Here is an 18696-nt window from a genome sequence, read left to right on the forward strand (position 1 = left end):
GTGAGAGGTGGATGCAGCTGCAGAGATAGCATGACTGTGACTTAGCAGAGAGAAATGGTGAGGCATATCTTTGCCAAGCAGAGGTCATTGACCTTCTTTCCACAGTGCTGGGCATTCTTCCAGACAGCGAGATTGCACTGACTCCAGTGGCAACCATAGACCAGGTTGGCAGGATCTGCTGTCATGATCTCCTCTGTTACTCTTGGGGAAAACGGTGTCCTTCCTCTGCAACACCCCATCCACCAAGACCTCCAGATGCCAGTTGGCAAATTGGGGTGCCAAATTCCCCCAATCTGCCACATCCAGGGCAAATATCAGGAACCAAACAGGGGCGCTCTGGGCTGACAGTGGTCATCTGGGTGCATAACAGCTTTTAAAAAATGGTACCGGTGCCAGCGGTGCCAGACTATGGTGGGATATCAGATCAGTGGCATGTTCTTCCCAATAAAGTAAAGGGTAGGGTTAGGCTAGTAAAGGACATAAAAGATGCCATACAAGCAGGGCAGGCAGGCAGGCAGTTTAAGTTTGGGAAGATTGCAGAGAGAATCCCTCTGGGAAACAAAAAAAAAAATTGATGCTTTGATAAAATAATCTAAGATTCTGCCCAAGGAACTCCTTTGTCCTCGGTATCACCACCATTCTGCTACAGAGATGAACCCATCATAGGGCATTCAAGAGTTAGATGTAATGACTACTGGGATTTACAAGCTGGAGCTGTGGTTTGAAATACCTTAGAAATTATTGTCTAGTTTACATCAATAAAGTTATGTCAAGTGTACTGCACAGTAAAAAGAATATTCAGCCTAATCAGTCAATATTGTAATGGCATCTGTGTATTAAATCTGCATCTAACCTTTTCCATCTTATCCTGTCACCATGCCCTTTAATCTTTCTCCCTCATGTGTTTACCTAGTTTCCTCTTCCCCATTTATGTTATTCATCTTAATTTCTCCACACAGGTAATGGATTCCACAGTCTTACCATCTCTAGGGAAAGAATGTTTTCCAGAATTCCCTATTGGATGTATTAATGACAATTTAATATTTATGGACTCTATCCCTGATGTCTCCTACAAGTGAAAACATTTCTCTTCTGTTATTCCATCAAACTCTTGGCATTATCTGAAAGGAATCTCATCAGGTCGCTAGTCAGCCTTCTTTTTGTCCAGATTAAAACAACCTCAGCCTAATCAATCTTTCCTGTAACCCTTCCAGTTCTGGATCACTTTTTTGCACTTTTTCCAATCATACTGCATCGTTTTCATAATATAGAAATGAGAATTGTTCTCAGTAATCCTCAACATCACAAGATATAGGAGCACAAGTGGGCCATTCAGCCCATTGAGTCTGCTGCACCATTCAATGAGATCGTGGTTGATATGATAATCGTTAACTCCACATTCTTGCCTTTACTCCAGGTCCGTTACTGATTAAAAAGTAATCACAACTTTGAATAGCCTCAGTGACCCAGCCTCAACAGCTCATTATGGCAAAAAGATTCCACAGATTCACTACTCTCTGAGAGAAGAAATTCTTTCTCATCTCTGTCGAAAATAGTGACTTGAAACTCAGAGATGCTGCTGTCTGGTCTTAGACTCTCGCAACAAGCAAATACATTCTCTCTGCATGTGCCCTCTCAAATGCCCTAAAAGTTGGAATATTGCTTGCACTTCTGGTCTCCTTCCTATTGGAAAGATGTTGTGCAACTTGAAAGGGTTCAGAAAAGATTTACAAGGATGTTGCCAGGGTTGGAGGATCTGAACTACAGGGAGAGGCTGAACAGGCTGGGGCTGTTTTTCCTGGAGCGTCAGAGGCCAAGGGGTGACCTTATAGAGGTTTACAAAATTATGAGGGCCATGGATAGGGTAAATAGGCAAAGTCTTTTCCCTGGGGTCAGGGAGTCCATAACTAGAGGGCATAGGTTTAGGGTGAGAGGGGAAAGATATAAAAGAGACCTAAGGGGCAACTTTTTTCAAGCAGAGGGTAGTACGTGTATGGAATGAGCTGCCAGAGGATGTGGTGGAGGCTGGTACAATTGCAACATTTAAGAGGCATTTGGATTGGGTATATGAATAGGAAGGGTTTGGAGGGATATGGGCCGGATGCTGGCAGGTGGGACTAGGTTGGGTTGGGATATCTGGTCAGCATGGACGGAACCAGGACAGAACCCCACTGGTCCTCACCTACCACCCCACCAACCTCCATGTACAACGTATCATCCGCCGTCATTTCCGCCACCTCCAAACGGACCCCAGCACCAGTGATATATTTCCCTCCCCTCCCCTATCAGCATTCCGAAAAGACCACTCCCTCCGTGACTCCCTCGTCAGGTCCACACCCCCCACCAACCCAACCTCCACTCCCGGCACCTTTCCCTGCAACCGCAAGAAATGCAAAACTTACGCCCACACCTCCCCCCTTACTTCCCTCTAAGGCCTCAAGGGACACATCCATATCCGCCACAAATTCACCTGCACCTCCACACACATCATCTATTGCATCCGCTGCATCCGATGTGGCCTCCTCTATATTGGGGAGACAGGCCGCCTACTTGCAGAACGTTTTAGAGAACACCTCTGGGACACCCGGACCAACCAACCCAACCACCCCGTAGCTCAACACTTTAACTCCCCCTCCCACTCTACCAAGGACATGCAGGTCCTTGGACTCCTCCATCGCCAGACCATGGCAACACGACGGTTGGAGGAAGAGCGCCTCATCTTCTGCCTGGGAACCCTCCAACCACAAGGGATGAACTCAGATTTCTCCAGTTTCCTCATTTCCCCTCCCCCCACCTTGTCTCAGTCAAATCCCTCGAACTCAGCACCGCCTTCCTAACCTGCAATCATCTTCCTGACCTCTCCACCCCCACCCCACTCCGGCCTATCACCCTCACCTTGACCTCCCTCCACCTATCGCATTTCCAAAGCCCCTCCCCAAAGTCCCTCCTCCCTATCTTTTATCTTAGCCTGCTGGACACACTTTCCTCATTCCTGAAGAAGGGCTTATGCCCGAAACGTCGATTCTCCTGTTCCTTGGATGCTGCCTGACCTGCTGCGCTTTTCCAGCAACACATTTTCAGCTCTGATCTCCAGCATCTGCAGCCCTCACTTTCTCCGTGCAAATAGTTAACTCAACTCCACACCCACACAATGCGTGTCACTCAGATGTAGTGAGACGGTATGGCCCAGCTTCAATTCTGTCTCAGGGCCCGGAGTACTCACTGTGATTCTAACGTTCGGTCAGATTTTTTAAAAAATAATTTTACTGTCGAACTGTCACTTAGTCCGAAATTTGAAAAATTCCGAATTCCGAAAACCAGCTGGTCCCAAGCATTTTGGATAAAGGATTGCGTACCTGTACTTATGTTTTAGATAGGCGAATTTGTGATTTGTGATTTGGCAGATACAAAGGATTTACTGTATGGTTCAATAAAGTTGCCTCTCATTATTCTAATCTTTCCAATAAGCACAGGACCAACATACTCAACCTGTCCTCATTAATAAATCCTTCCTTACCTGTCATCAACCTAGTAAACCTTCTCCGGACTGCCTCCAGTGCCAATGTAGTGTTCCTTAAATAAATGAACAAAACCATTCAAAGTAATCTATATGTGGTCTAACAAGTACCTTGTGTACTTTTAGCAAGACTTCCTATTTTTAAACTCAATTCCCTTTGGTAAAGAGGCCCATGTTACATTTGATTTTCTTATTACCTGCTAAACTTGTTAGCTAAATTTTTGTGGTACATGCACAAGGACCTCCAAATCCCCCATGTGCTGCAGCTTTCTGCAGTCTTTCTCTAGTTAAATAATATTCAGCTCCTGCGAAAGTGCATAAACCCACATATTACCTTATAATACGCCAACTGCCTATTTTTTGCCCGCTCTATTAACTTGCCTACGTCCCTCTGTGAGTTCTTTGTGCCATCCTCACTACTTGCCTGCCCACCTATTTTTATGTCACCTGCAAACTTCGCAATAGAACGTTCATTTCCCTCATTCAAGTCATTAATCATGTTGTAAATAATTATGGCTCAAGAACTGGTCACTACCAACTGTGATCTAGCAAGTTTAATGCAACTTCAATGCCTTTCAATTCTGTCCCTGCTGTAATGAGCGACAGTGTTTGTTTGGCTTTGTTTAAGAGCATGCAATGCTTTGTTTTGAATCGGTACACATGGATCTCTTTGGTCCTCTGTTTAGACTCAGGCCCAGATTTCCAACACCATGGCAGGCAGCACGAATCAGGCATTTCCCAGAATCCTACTGGCCGTGGGTGAAAGGCCCCTGAATGGCTGAATCTTTGTGCTGGAGAGAGTGCTAATGATAGGATGGCAATAGTAGCTCTCCACTGGGAGTACGTGGTGGCCACAGGGTTGGCCGAGTGCTGGTTAAAAGGCCGACCTCGATTCTCTGGCTGTATTAAGTGCTACTAGTCCTTCTAGCCCTCAGTCTTTTCTCCTTGACAGTGCCATACCTACACAGTGCCAACTCATGTTATCCCACCTATAAATTGCTCAGACTCAAAAGGATTAGTCCTGTGCACAGCTTGTTTTGAAGCTGGTGAGTAATGTTGACTTTGTTTGATTGACATTTTCATGTGGTTATAGTCAGTTTTTTTTCTATGATATCCTTTACCAATGTCTCAATATATATCTGCATAAAGAGATGCAAAGCAGTTACAATTTCTGTTATTGATATTGTAATCATCTATTTGAGAGACACCTTTAGGTTGCAGCTTTTCTGTGAAGAGGTTTGTGAATAGGTTTGTTTTTCTGAACAGTTTACTCAACTTATTGTTACTGGAGAGTCAATTGCTTCTGTACATTTCATACATTGTGTGAATGACCTTAGAATGACCACAAGTTGTCATGGAAGTGGGTGAGGAAGCACACGTTATCATTGAGTTGGCATGAAAAGGGCCAAGGAGTAGTTGGGTGGGGTGCATTTGTTGGCATGGAGGTCATGACTAAGAGCTTTTAAATTTACCGCTCAAAAAGGTTCCGAAACCAAGACTATAGATCATAACTCCTCTGAGGGGTTATGAACTGGGAGTCATGAAAATGCTCCCCCTAATTCTGAGCAAATTGCAGGCCACTTGGGGATGCTAATCCTCTACATTGAAGCTGGCCAAGTTGGGAGTGCAGCATACAGGCTCACTTATCCTAAATCAGCAAAAATGGGAGTTCCAGGAATGGGGATAGGACTCCCATGTTCAGGAGCCTCCTGCCATTTTTAAATGGCTGTGGTGTCCTTGCCACTCTGTGAAAACCTGGTCTTGGTTAGCAAAGGAGCGTGTGGCCTTTATACTCCTCTTGTTAAAGCCCAACAATCATACTTAGAGTCATAGAGATGTACAGCACAGAAACAGACCCTTCGGTCCAACCCGTCCATGCTGACCAGATATCTCAACCCAATCTCGTCCCACCTGCCAGCACCCGGCCCATATCCCTCCAAATCCTTCCTATTCGTATACCCATCCAAATGCCTCTTAAATGTTGCAATTGTACCAGCCTCCACCACTTCCTCTGGCAGCTCATTCCATACACATACCAACCTCTATATGAAAATGTTGCCCCTTAGGTCTCTTTTATATCTTTTCCCTCTCACCCTAAGCCTATGCCCTCTAGTTGTGGACTCCTCCACCCCAGGGAAAAGACTTTGTCTATTTATCCTATCCATGCCCCTCATGATTTTGTAAACCTCTATAAGGTCACCCCTCAGCCTCCGACGCTCCAGGGAAAACAGCCCCAGGCTATTCAACATCTCCTTATAGCTCTATTCCTCCAACCCTGGCAACATCTTTGTAAATCTTTTCTGAACCCTTTCAAATTTCACAACATCCTTCCGATAGGAAGTAGACCAGAATTGCAAAAGCGGCCTAACCAATGTTCTGTACAGCTACAACATGACCTCCCAACTCCTGACCAGTAAAGGAAAGCATACCAAATGCCATTTTTACTATCCTATCTACCTGCGGCACCACTTTCAAGGAGCTATGAACTTGCACTCCAAGGTCTCTTTGTTCGGCAACACTCCCTACGACCTTACCATTAAGTGTATAAGTCCTGCTAAGATTTGCTTTCCCAAAATGCAGCACCTAGCATTTATCTGAATTAAACTCCATCTGCCATCCTTAGCCCATTGGCCCACCTGATCAAGATCCCATTTTAATCAGAGGTAACCATCTTCATTGTCCACTACACCTCCAATTTTGGTATCATCTGCAAACTTACTAAGTATACCTCTTATGTTCACATCCAAATCCTTTATGTAAATGACGAAAAGCAGTGGACCCAGCACCGATCCTTGTGGCACTCCACTGATCACAGTCCTCCTGTCTGAAAAACAACCCTCCACCACCACTCTCTGTCTTCTACCTTTGAGCCAATCCTATATCCAAATGGCTAGTTCTCCCTGTATTCCATGAGATCTAATCCTGCTAACCTTGCTTAACTGGACTGAAATTCACTTGTCAGTTACATGTCAATTTTGCAAGCATTTTAATGTCTTCTTGTTGTATCCCTACTTTCACATGAACGACAGCCCCCACATTTGATGCTACCATAAATCTTTGAGATTGTAAAGGGAGACAATTAACTGGTTAACAGGGATTCCTATGTTATCTTTCTTCAATTTGCCATCAAAAATCATATTTCCTTCTCCCTGCCCTAGCAAATGCACAAGATGTGAGAACACTGATACAAATGATTGCCCTGTGAAAATCTGGTCTTGGTTAGCAAAGGAGTGTGTGGCTTTTATACTCCTCTTGTTATAGCCCAACAATCATACTTAGAGTCATAGAGATGTACAGCACAGAAAGACCCTTCAGTCCAACTCATCCATGCTGACCAGGCATCTAGTCCCACCTGCCAGCACTCGGCCCATATCCCTCCAAACCTTTCCTATTCCCATATACCCATCCAGATGCCTTTTAAATGTTGCAATCATACTAGACTCCACCACTTCCTCTGGCAGCTCATTCCATACACATAGCACCCTCTGCATGAACATACTACCCTACGTTATAACTAGCTGACTACAACTTAACCTTAGCAAGACTGATGGGAGAATATGAGCAGTGGCAGTTGCAATATTGTGTTTGGTACAGGCTCAAGATTTGCATGTCTTGCTCGAGTGCAGGTAAGTGAGTTACAGTAACCCAATGGTATCACACATCAGAAGTAGTCACCCCTTTCTGTGGGTATTAGCAACACACTTGACCATTGAGATTGGGGACTGAGTTTTTTTTCTCTCTGAACATCCTTGTGCATATGGCAGTGTAATGATTGTATCACTGGGTTACAGATCCAAAGGCCTGGATTCATAATTCAGAAGTAATGAACAGAAATTTTCTGTCCCCATTGAAACAGGATTAGAGGCAGGCAGGTGGGAAAATAGGCAGGATCTGGGTTAGGAGAGCTATCTGATATATCGGCCCCTGCCTTGTGGGGAGGTGTCCCACAGAAAGGCTGAAATAGAAGCATAGAAACATAGAAGATAGGAGCAGGAGGTGGCCGTTTGGCCCTTTGAGCCTGCTCCACCATTCATCACAATCATGGCCAATCATCCAACTCAATAGCCTCAACATGCTTTCTTCCCAAAACGTTTGATCCCATTCACCCCCAAGTGCTAAATCTAGCCACCTCTCGAATACATTCAATGTTTTGGCATCAACTACTTCCTGTGGTAATGAATTCCACAGGCTCACACTCTTTGGGTGAAGAAATATTTCCTCATCTCCGACCTATATGCTCTACCCCCAATCCTCAATCTGTGACCCCTGGTTCTGCACACACCCCATCATCAGGAACATCTTCCCTGCATCCTCCCTGTCAGGTCCTGTTAGAATTTTTAGTCTCGATGAGGTACCCCCACCTTCACGTGTGCCAATCAACTGCCCACCACAGCCAAGTTCATAGTCTGCACTTTAGGGATACTGTTTCAGGGTAATGCACTTTTCCAGTGGCAGAGCTCCCATCTCACCCTTCCTTGTAGGGAGGCAATAAAGGCAGCCTCCCGTCAGCAGTCTGGATCATTATCAAACAGCCAATGCCATCCAGTAGCAATCAAGCTCCATGTTCACGGTGTCCATGATGCCACCCGCCTCCTCCCTGAGAGGCCCCCCCCTCCATTCTATGGGGCCTATCTGACATTACATTGTTATTTCGATTGTACTTCATGTGGAATCACCATTGAGAGTGTCCTTGCTCACTGCCTCAACAGCACTCACCTCTTCCACTGCGTCTCTTGAGGCTCTGATTGATTGAGCAATATCTAGTGACCACTCGCCTCATTTCTGAGAATGGCAAAGGCAGAGGCAGCCAACCAGAGGGCACCTCCAGGAATATAGATGTGCTGGTCTTACTGCTGATTAGCCTGGTTTGGGCTGGACATCAATACCTAAAGCTGGCAGGAAAATCCTACCCTCTGAACTGAAATTCTAAAATGACAGCTTGAGAAGCTAGAAGAAGAAAAAGTGACCATGAAGCGGTTCGATTATGTTAAAAACAATTGCTTCACTAAACACTTAATGATTAGGTTTCGGTTTCTGCTGGTCAGGCCCATTTGTGTCTTAATTCCTAGTGGCTAATCCCTGCCAATCTTGCCATTGATGTCTGCATCCCAAGAGTACATTAACAAAAAGAAAACTAAAAAGACCTGAGGGAATTATCTGTCAAAGTTTACCTTTTTTAGAGATGCGCTTCAGACTTTATACTCCTATGCTTTATTCATGAGGATCAATCTCTATCACCCTGAGATGAATCTTTAACATCAGTAAAACAAGCGCCAGCAACTCAAATCCTCATGCACCCCTCTGCCTCAGCCTCATATGATTTCAAATTTGATAAAAAGTGGTCAATCCTTGACACTATTTAGCTTGAGTCAGTTTGCTCTGAAGTGGATCCAATTTTAATAACTAACTATAAATTGCAAACCCTTGGAGGGACATGAATAAATTTGAAACAGAATTTGATTTAAAAGTACAATTAAAATGTATGTGGAAGGAATAATCAACAGAACTGAAACCAGTCAGTAACTTGGAAACTCTGAGAATTGAAACAAAATTTGGATGCCCCGATTCCAATTGAGACTAGTTGTATTTATTAGATTAGATTAGATTAGATTAGATTACTTACAGTGTGGAAACAGGCCTTTCAGCCCAATAAGTCCACACCGACCCACCGAACACAGAATTGTTGGAAAAGCTCAGCAGGTCTGGCAGCATCCGTGGAGAGAAATCAAACTTAACTTTTCGGGTCTACTGACCTTTCTTCAGAACAGACCTTGGAACCATTCTGAGGAAGGGTCACTCAACCCAAAGTGTTAACTCTGATTTCTCTCTATGGATGCTGCCAGACCTGCTGAGCTTTTCTAGTAATTTCTGTCTTTGTTTCTGATTTACAGCATCCATAGTTCTTTCAATTTTTATTTTATATTTATTAGTTTCCAGATTCTGAACTCCCATATGTTGAAAATCCATGTACTGTTTGTCATCAATCTAGAAGAGATATAAGAAAGCAAATTACGATTTTTGATCAAAATCCTTTAGCAGAATGTAACGAGTTAAACCATAAGACCATAAGACACAGGAGCAGAAGTGAGGCCATTGGCCCATTGATTTTGCTCCACCATTCAATCAATGCCTGAAAGTTGCTCAACACCATTCTCCTGCTTTCTCCCTGTAATCTTTGAACTCCTTGACAATCAAGAACTATCTATCTCTGTCTTAAATATACCCAATGACCTGGACTCCATAGCCTTCTGTGACAATGAATTCTGTAGATTTACCACTTTCTGGCTGAAGAAGTTTCTCCTCATCTCTGTTATGACAAGATCTCCCCTTTACTCTAACGCTGTGCCCTCGGGTCCTACTCTCTTCTGCTAATGGAAACATCTGCCCAATATCCACTGTATCCAGGCCTTTCAGTATTCTGTAAGTTTCAATTAAATATACCCTCATCCTTCTAGCTTCCATCGCGTAGAGACCCAGTTTCCTCAAATGTTCCACATGTTAAGTCTTTAATTCTGAGATCATTCTCGTTAACCTCCTGTGGATCCGCTTTAGGGCCATTACATCCTTCCTGAGGTAGGGGGCCCAAAGTTGCTGATGGCTCATTCTATTTGCACTGAGTTTAAAATTTGTAATGTTTTAAGCATTTGCAGACACAATACTTGTAATTGCTGCACATTTGTAAATTAATTCCACTGTGAATAAAGTAGTATTTCTAATCTCTGACACAATTTTTCAATAATACATTAAATTATTACATCCACTTAAATCCTCTGGTTCTCGTTGCTCTGTAACTTTGAAATGCAAGTGTCTTGTCTAAACAGAAGAGCTGTCAAATTCTAATGCTTTATTTCTGTTGGTGTGATTTTTTTTATCAGCTGTCTGCGAACATGGATGTAAACATGGAGAGTGTATTGGGGCAAATAAATGTAAATGTTACCCAGGATTCACTGGCAAAACATGCAACCAAGGTGAGTGCCAAGAACAGATTTGGAACATTGTCAGTACTTACTGTAAACTGAGTGGGAAAATGATCCCGATGTTTAGAGGAAATCAGGGAGAAACTTGCAGAACACTTTAGTGCAGGATAACCCACTGAGATCACGGACGCAGAGATTCTGCTGAATTTCATAGCTGCACCTTGACATAATTTTTTCTTACTGCTGCCTGTCTGGTAGCCTGTAAAACTGACTAGACCCCAAGAATGTGACATTCTTTCACATCCATTCCCAACTGTGCACAGTTAATGTGTACTGTTACCTCACACTTTTTTGTAAGTAATAAAAAAGGATTGTAACCCAGTAGAGTAAGTTTAACCTTTTTTAAGTACAGTGAAATATGAGTCAGACTTAAGTAATTTGTTGGTAATTTTACTTAATTACTTTTTAACCCCTTCCACGCCCCCAACTCTTCTCTGCCACTTACAAGCACAAAGGTGTCAACTATATGGGAAACATGTTATCCAACTTCCCTCCAAATAGTGCTGCATCCTGATTTGGACATACAACATTGTGTTCCTCTACTGTCAATACACTAAAATTCTGGAACTCTTACCAAGTATTACATATGAGCTTCACTTCACGGACCTGAGGTAGCTCAAGAAAAATAGTCAAGCAGGAGGCTGGAAGAACGCAACAAGCCAGGCAGCCGGAAAGAGGTGGAGAAGTCAACGTTTCGTGCACAATGTTTTTTCAGGACATGAAACGTTGACTCCTCCACCTCCTGATGCTGTCTGGCTTGCTGTATTCTTCCAGTCTCCTGCTTGTTAACCTTGGATTCCAACATCTGCATTTTTTCCGGCTCTAACCAGGAAAAATAGTCATCATTCAACTTCTCCAGGAGAGACAGGGATAAGCATTAAATGCTCAGCTTTCCAGAAACATCTATATCAGAAGAAGAATGAGTTTTAAAAGGACAAAGGGGCCTGTTACCGTGCTGTATGACTCGATAATTGGCACAAATTCTTTCAGGCTTTGAATCATAGAATTGTGAGCACAAAAGGAGTCCATTCAGCCCATTGTGTCTGTGCCAGCTCTCTGCAACAGCTGTTATTTCTGAGTGCCATTCCCCAACCTTTTCACTGAAGCCCTACTTTTTCTTTAAGCCCCTCTCTCCTCAGATATTAATCCAATTCTCTAGGAAGTTCGTTTCTTCATCACACTCTCAGGCAGTGCGTTCCAGATCCTAACAGTGCATTTAATAAAAATGTTCACCCCCTCTTCTGCCAATCAATTTATATCAGTGTCCTTCAGTTCTGCACCCTACTACCAATCGAAATAGTTTGCTCTTACCTACTCAATCGCTCATGAATTGGAATGCCTCCATCAAATCTTCTCTCAACCTTCTCCAGGGAGACCATTTCTCCAATAAGTTCATGCAACTGAAGTTTCTCATTCCTGGAAGCAATTTTGTGAATCTTTGCTGCACTCTCTGTAATTTCTTCACATCCTTTCAAAAATCTAGTGGCTAAAAATGGACACAGTACACCAGTTGTTAGCAAATCAGTGTTTTATATTGTAGTCTCATAACTTCCTCTCTTTTATATTCGGTTCCCTCCGAATTATCAAGCCAAGGATCCCATAAGTTTTATTATCCACACTCTCAGCCCCAGCAATTAGAGATCGCCAATCAATGGCCTAGCCAGTGACACCTTCATCCCATGCGTGAATTAAAAGAAAATTGTTGTGCATATATATATCCAAGGTCTCCCTGCCCCTGCACAATTTTAGAATTGTGCGCTTTTTTATTTTGCCACTCCTTATTCTTTCTACCAAAATTGATTATTTTACATTTCTCTTCTTCATTCAACTGCCATCCACATCATTTGTTTTGAAGTCTATCACTGTCCCCTCACACTTTTGATGTATCTGAAACTTGTGTCAGTCACAAATGTTAAAATAGTGCCCTGTGCAGGAAAATCTGTCTCATCAATATAAATCAAGAGAAACATGAGATCTAATTCTGACCCCTGGCCAACCCCACAAAAAAATCTTGCACCAGTCTGTAAAGCAATCTTTCACTTCTCACTTTTTTTAATCATTCAGACTCTTTTTTTTATTCATGCTGCCTCTGTTCCTTATAACTTTGCTGACAGGCCTTTTATGTGGCAATTTATCAAAAGCCTTTTGAAAGTCCATGCACGCCACATTTACTGCATTACTCTCTGTTACCTCATCAAAAAAAAAAATTCAAGTAGTTTAAACACAATTTGCCCATGACAAATCCATGCTGGCTTTCCTAACTGACCAGCATTTATCCAAGCAACTGTTAATTTCCCCAAATTATCATTTCTAAAAGCTTTCCCATGTTTTAAGATAAACCTCCTTGCTATCTAGATTAAACTGACTTGTAAGTAGAGTCATAGAGCTGTACAGCATGGAAACAGGCCCTTTGGTCCAACTTGTCCATGCCGACCAGATATCCGAATTAAATCTGGTCCCATTTGCCAGCACTTGGCCCATATCCCTCAAAACCGTTCTATTCATATACCCATCCAGATACCTTTTAAATGTTGTAATTGTATCAGCCTCTACCACTTCTTCTGGCAGCTCATTTCCTACACACACCACTCTCTGTGTGAAAAAGTCACTCCTTAGGTCCCTTATATATCTTTCCCCTCTCACCCTGAACCTATGCTCCTCTGGTTCTGGACTCCCCCACCCCAGAGAAAATATCTTGTCTATTTACCCTATCCATGCCCCACATGATGTTATAAACCCCTATAAGGTCACCCCTCAGCCTCCAATGCCCCAGAGAGAATAGCCCCAGCCTATTCAATATCTCCTTACAGCTCAAACCCTCCAACTCTAGCTGCATCCATGTAAGACTTTTCTGAACTCTTTCAAGTTTCACAACATAGCAGGGAGATCAGAGTTAAATTCAGTATTCCAAAAGTGATCTAACCAGTGGCCTGTACAGCTGCAGCATGGTCTTCCAACTCATATAATCAATGCACTGACTGATAAAGACAATCATATCAAATGCCTTCTTCACCAGCCTATCTACCTGAGACACCACTTTCAAGAAACTATGAACCTGCAGAGGCCTACAGCATAGAAACAGGATCTTTAGGCCAACTTGACCAATTTTCACAGTTAAACTAGCCACAATTGCTTACATTTGGTCCATATGCTTCCATACCTATCCCATCCATGTACCTGTCTAAATGTTTCTTAAATGTCAAAATTGTACTCACATCCAAGACTACCTCTGGCAGCCTGTATCAGATACTCACCACCTTGTGTGAGAAATAATTGCCCCTCTGGATGCTTTTGTATCTCTCCCCTCTCACCTTAAACCTAATTTTAGACTCCCCTACCATAGGGAAAAGCTGTTGGCTATCTACCTTATCTATGCCTCTCATGATTTTATAGACCTCTATAACATCACCTCTTAGTCTCCTATGCTCCTGGGAAAAAAAGTCCCAGCCGATCCAACCTCTTCTTACAACTCAAGCCTTCCCATCCAGGTTGTATCCCAGTAAATCTATTCCGCACTCTTTCTAGTTTAATAGTATTTTTTCTATAATAGGGCAACCAGAACTGCATATAGATGCTGTACTTTATACCTTTATTTTTAAACAAGGACGTAACATTTGTCATTCTTGAATTCGATTCAAGAATGAATGTACTCAACATTGGTAATTATGGCCAGTGTCTCCAAAACTGTCCAGTTATGTTGGATGTAGATTTCCTCATTGGGCAGCACAATACTGAAAAAGTACACAGGTTATAATACTGCAATTAATGAATCTTAAATTAATTTTGTCCATGTAGATAATATGTACTGGGTGAAATTTCCTGCTTTCACTGATGATGAGCTTAGAGCCAGGAAGGGCATGTCAGTAATTGTAGTGATAGCATAATTGACCCCAAGGCTCCTTCTGCCAGGATTAGAACAGGTATCAGAAGGTCCCTGGTCAACCTGCACACCCACCACCAATTACTGAACACTTAAGAATTTCATCCAATGCCAGTTGCATTAACACTTGTTGAAATTGCATGGCTAGTTCAACATCTCCTGACGGAGTAGAGGCCCAAATTTCAAAGTATTAAGTGACCATTTTAGGGACACGATATGAGAAAGGACAGCAGCTGAGAGCCAGCCATATTCTTGCTGCCAACGCCCCCCCCCCCCCCGCCCTTCCCAAACCCCTTTCCTCTGTGATCCATAGTTCTATCTCCCACATTCCTTACCTATGACCTGGGTGATTCCATGATCCTGGGTCTCCAGAGCCTGTCCTTGCAGCAGGAGGCACCACAATCCCTATGGCTCACAAGAGCTGCCAACCTCTGATTAGTCAACACTCTCAGGGGGTGTGAATACTGTCCCCAATGTCTCGATTCCTGTTAAAAGGCCACAAGAGGTGACCTTACCACTGTCTGAACAGCTTGTGGTTCAGTGGGCCGAGCTGAAAAGAAACTCTCACCAGCACTGTAGCTGACAGTCAACACCTTCCCATCCCCACCTCCCCTTCCATCATGCCTCAAAAGATTTGGCTCATTGCCTCTAGATGGAAGAGACAATTAAGTGGAATTGGCTACTCGGGCAGCAGTATTCAGTGAGAAGCAGAAGCTTGACGCCTAACTGTGCCCAATTAAAGTTGCTCATAATCATAAGTGACTTTGAGTAGACAGAGTATCATGTAAGATGTGGATTGTAGATTGTCCATTAATGGCCCAAACTGTTGCCTTGACAGCATGCACCAAAATGGCCATAGTATGTTTATAATGAAGGCTCATATGCAGGATACGTGCTCTGAATTCCTGAATGCTGTGCCAAGGATGCACCTTTGGGGATTGTCAGAAGATCCCTATAAACCCTTCCTGTACATGTCCCAATTCAAATGCCTTTTAAATGTTGCAATTGTACCAGCCTCCATCACATCCTCTGGTAGGTCATTTTATATACGTACCTGTGTGAAAAAGATGCCCCTTAGGTCTCTTTTATATCTTTGCCTTCTCACCCTAAACCAATACCCTCTAGTTCTGGACTCCCCAGCTCCAGGGAAAAGACTTTGTCTATTTATCCTATCCATGCCCCTCATGATTTTGTAAACCTCTATAAGGTCACCCCTCAGCCTCCGACGCTCCAGGGAAAACAGCACCAGCCTGTTCAGCCTCTCCCTATAGCTCAAATCCTCCAACCCTAGCAACATAATTTGAAAAAATCTGAAATTAAGGATCTGCTGGTGACCATGAAGCCCTTGTCGATTGTTGGAAAACCTATCTGTTTCACTAATGTCTTTCAGGGAAGGAAATCTGCCATCCTCACATGGTCTGGCTTACATGTGACTCCAGCGCCACACAATGTGGTTGACTGTCAATTGCCTTCTGAAATGGCCTAGCAAGCACTCAGTTGAACCAATCACTATAAAGCCTCATCAAGGGCAATTAGGAATGGGCAATGCTGGCCAGCTAGCGACACCCACATCTGGCAAAAGAATAAAAGGAAATCTCGTGGCATAGCTTGACTTCACAATGATTGTGTTTCAAAGATGTTTGAATACTTTGCACATTCACATGCTACTCAGTAGTGTGAAAAGTCATCTTGTCAATAAACTGGAACCAGTTCTCTCAGCTATTCGTATTTTGTTTTGCACCAATTTTTTTTTAACTGCTACAGATTTTAACGAATGTGGACTGAAGCCAAGACCCTGTGAACACAGATGCATGAACACACATGGCAGCTACAAGTGCTACTGTCTGAATGGTTTCATGCTGACTCCAGATGGCACATGTGCTAGTGAGTGAAACATTCCTGGAATCCCTGTTGTGATAAAATATTGCTGATGGATTGATCATCTGTTGGATTCATTATGTTCTCCTCCCAGTTTTGCACTCTGTGATTTCAGCTATTTTTGAGGCTATTTGGAACAAATGACCATTTCTTAACAAGTTCATTGGCAATCTTCATTAGATGCTTTTAAAACACAACAACAATAAATCAGAATTTGTTATCAAAATATAAGTGGGGCAAACAAAATACATTTTTATGTACAAATGGCACAAAATCTATAGAAAGGGTAGATGGATTGTCAAATACAACTATTAACTGCCTGAGTTGTCACTTTGCTATAAGCTTTGCAAATGCAGCATCTGCTATCTGCCTTATCATTTGAAATACATTACATGGCATGAAGTTGCTGTATTTGTAAATTAGATTTAATCTGAATCAACACAGACATTTAGAGCTAGCGTAAGTACCCATTTCATCGTACAATTATTGTTCATCATGACCAATCAGCCTCTCTTGATTAGAATGGTGCTGGAAAAGCACAGCAGGTCAGGCAGCATCCGAGGAGCAGGAAACCCACTCGAATCTAGACTCTGGTTTCCAGCATCTGCAGTCCTTGTTTTTAACCAATCAACCTCTCTTGCCCATCTGAAAATTACCTGCTACAAATAAGCAATCTCATTACTTTAACTTGTGAACTATTTGGGAATTATTTTTAAAATGTAAAATAATAAAGTTTAAATAATTTGCTTTGCATTTCCTTTCTCCCTTTTCTCACTCTCTATGACTTGATCCAAATCTTTTTTCCTCTATTTCTTTCACTTTCTGTACCTAATTATATGTATCCTCCTTCTACTTCTGGTGAATGCTTAGTTGAGGCCAAATAGTTAAGGTGATGGATTAGGAAATCCGTTGGGATTTTGCCCACAGTTTAGAGTCCTGCTGATATAAGGGATCTTCTTGTACTGCAGTGGTATTGTCCCTACCCTTGGACCAAGAGGCCTGGGGTCAGGTCCTACTTGCTCCAGAAGTGTAGAATAAATCTCTAAACAGGGGGTTGATTAGAAAGAGAGGTTAAATTTTTAAAAATAAATTTTATACATTTATTTATTAAGACTGTTCACTCAGGTGCCAGATGTCCTATTTTCCTCACTGCACTGATTTCAACTTGAACTTACAATAACTTTATGGGAAACTGTTGTTTTAGTACTGATGGCTGAATAGGCTGGGGCTATTTTCTCTGGAGCATCTGAGGCTGAGGGATGACCTTGTAGAGGTTTATAAAATCACGAGGGGCATGGATAGGGTGAATGATCAAGGTCTTTTTCCCAGGATGGGGAGGTCCAAAACTGGAGGGTATAGGTTTAAGGTGAGAAGGGAAAGATTTAAAAGGGAACTAAGGGGCAACATTTTCACGTAGAGGGTAGTGCATGTATGAAATGAGCTGCCAGAGGAAGTGGTGGAGGCTGGTACAATTACACCATTTAGAGTCAAAGAGATGTACAGCATGGAAACAGACCCTTCGGTCCAACTGGTCTATGCTGACCAGATATCCCAACCCAATCCATTTAAAAGGCATCGGGACAGATTTATGAATAGGAAGGGTTTGGAGGGTTATGGGCTAAATGCTGCCAAATGGGACTAGATTAGGTTGGGATATCTGATCGGAATGGACGAGTTGACCAAAGGGTCTGTTTCTGTACTGTGCATCTCTATGACTGTCTGACTGCAGGGCATCTCTAACTAATGCCAGATGCTAGCAGATGCCCCGTTACAGAGTTTGATACAATATTGAGTTTAGTTCTTCACAGAAGACAGTGCAGTTAAAGATTTCTGTAACCAATTTTATTGGGGAAAATAGCAGAAATGGGTGCAACATTTAAGTTACTCAACTAATACAGGGCAATATTATATATGTTCTAAAAACAATTTTCCACCTGAGCACATTGATCTCCCATCTGAGAAATTAGGTTAAAATCATTCTCAGCCTTTCAGTGATTACTTCTCTCCTTTCAGTAATTTCACTTAATGCACATAAGATTTTCTTAACAGTCCCAACTATTCCAGATTGATAAATAGCGCTGTCTCAAAATGCCATGCAGACAAGAAGGCAGAGAACAGAACAAACAGTAAATGAAATATTGCTGAACCATGGGATAAGGATTAAGATGGATGGCCACAAACCTGGTCTGAATGGAAGGCTTTGAGAAGGTGGAAAGAGATGCAGAGAAAATTAGCCAGTGTGCCCCAGGTAAGGGAGATACATTTCCCAAGATAAACACCTTGGGACAGAACCTACTATCAAGCATCTGATATTGCCACTAGAAACTACGTGGAATGACTAAGAGTCATTTTATTTCCCTTCAGATTGTCTCTTTTTGTGGAAAAGACTTATTTCCAATCAGTATCTTAACACATTGAAAATTAATTCACAACATGGTCAATCA

At 42.6% G+C, this 18696-nt stretch overlaps 1 protein-coding gene across 1 annotated transcript in view; it reads left to right on the forward strand.

Moving 5' to 3' along the window:
- egfl6 (EGF-like-domain, multiple 6) overlaps nt 1-18696 on the forward strand; it is an 84300-nt gene that overhangs the window by 19317 nt on the left and 46287 nt on the right. Inside the window, exons 3-4 of the mRNA XM_043700595.2 lie at nt 10393-10485; nt 16139-16258. Coding sequence (XP_043556530.1) covers nt 10393-10485; nt 16139-16258 — 213 coding nt within the window. The remainder of the gene's footprint in view (nt 1-10392; nt 10486-16138; nt 16259-18696) is intronic.

This window comes from Chiloscyllium plagiosum, unplaced genomic scaffold (assembly GCF_037043375.1).
Source record: "Chiloscyllium plagiosum isolate Xiang-an unplaced genomic scaffold, Cpla_swu_hap1 HiC_scaffold_12, whole genome shotgun sequence".
In the NCBI taxonomy this organism is placed as follows: domain Eukaryota; kingdom Metazoa; phylum Chordata; class Chondrichthyes; order Orectolobiformes; family Hemiscylliidae; genus Chiloscyllium; species Chiloscyllium plagiosum.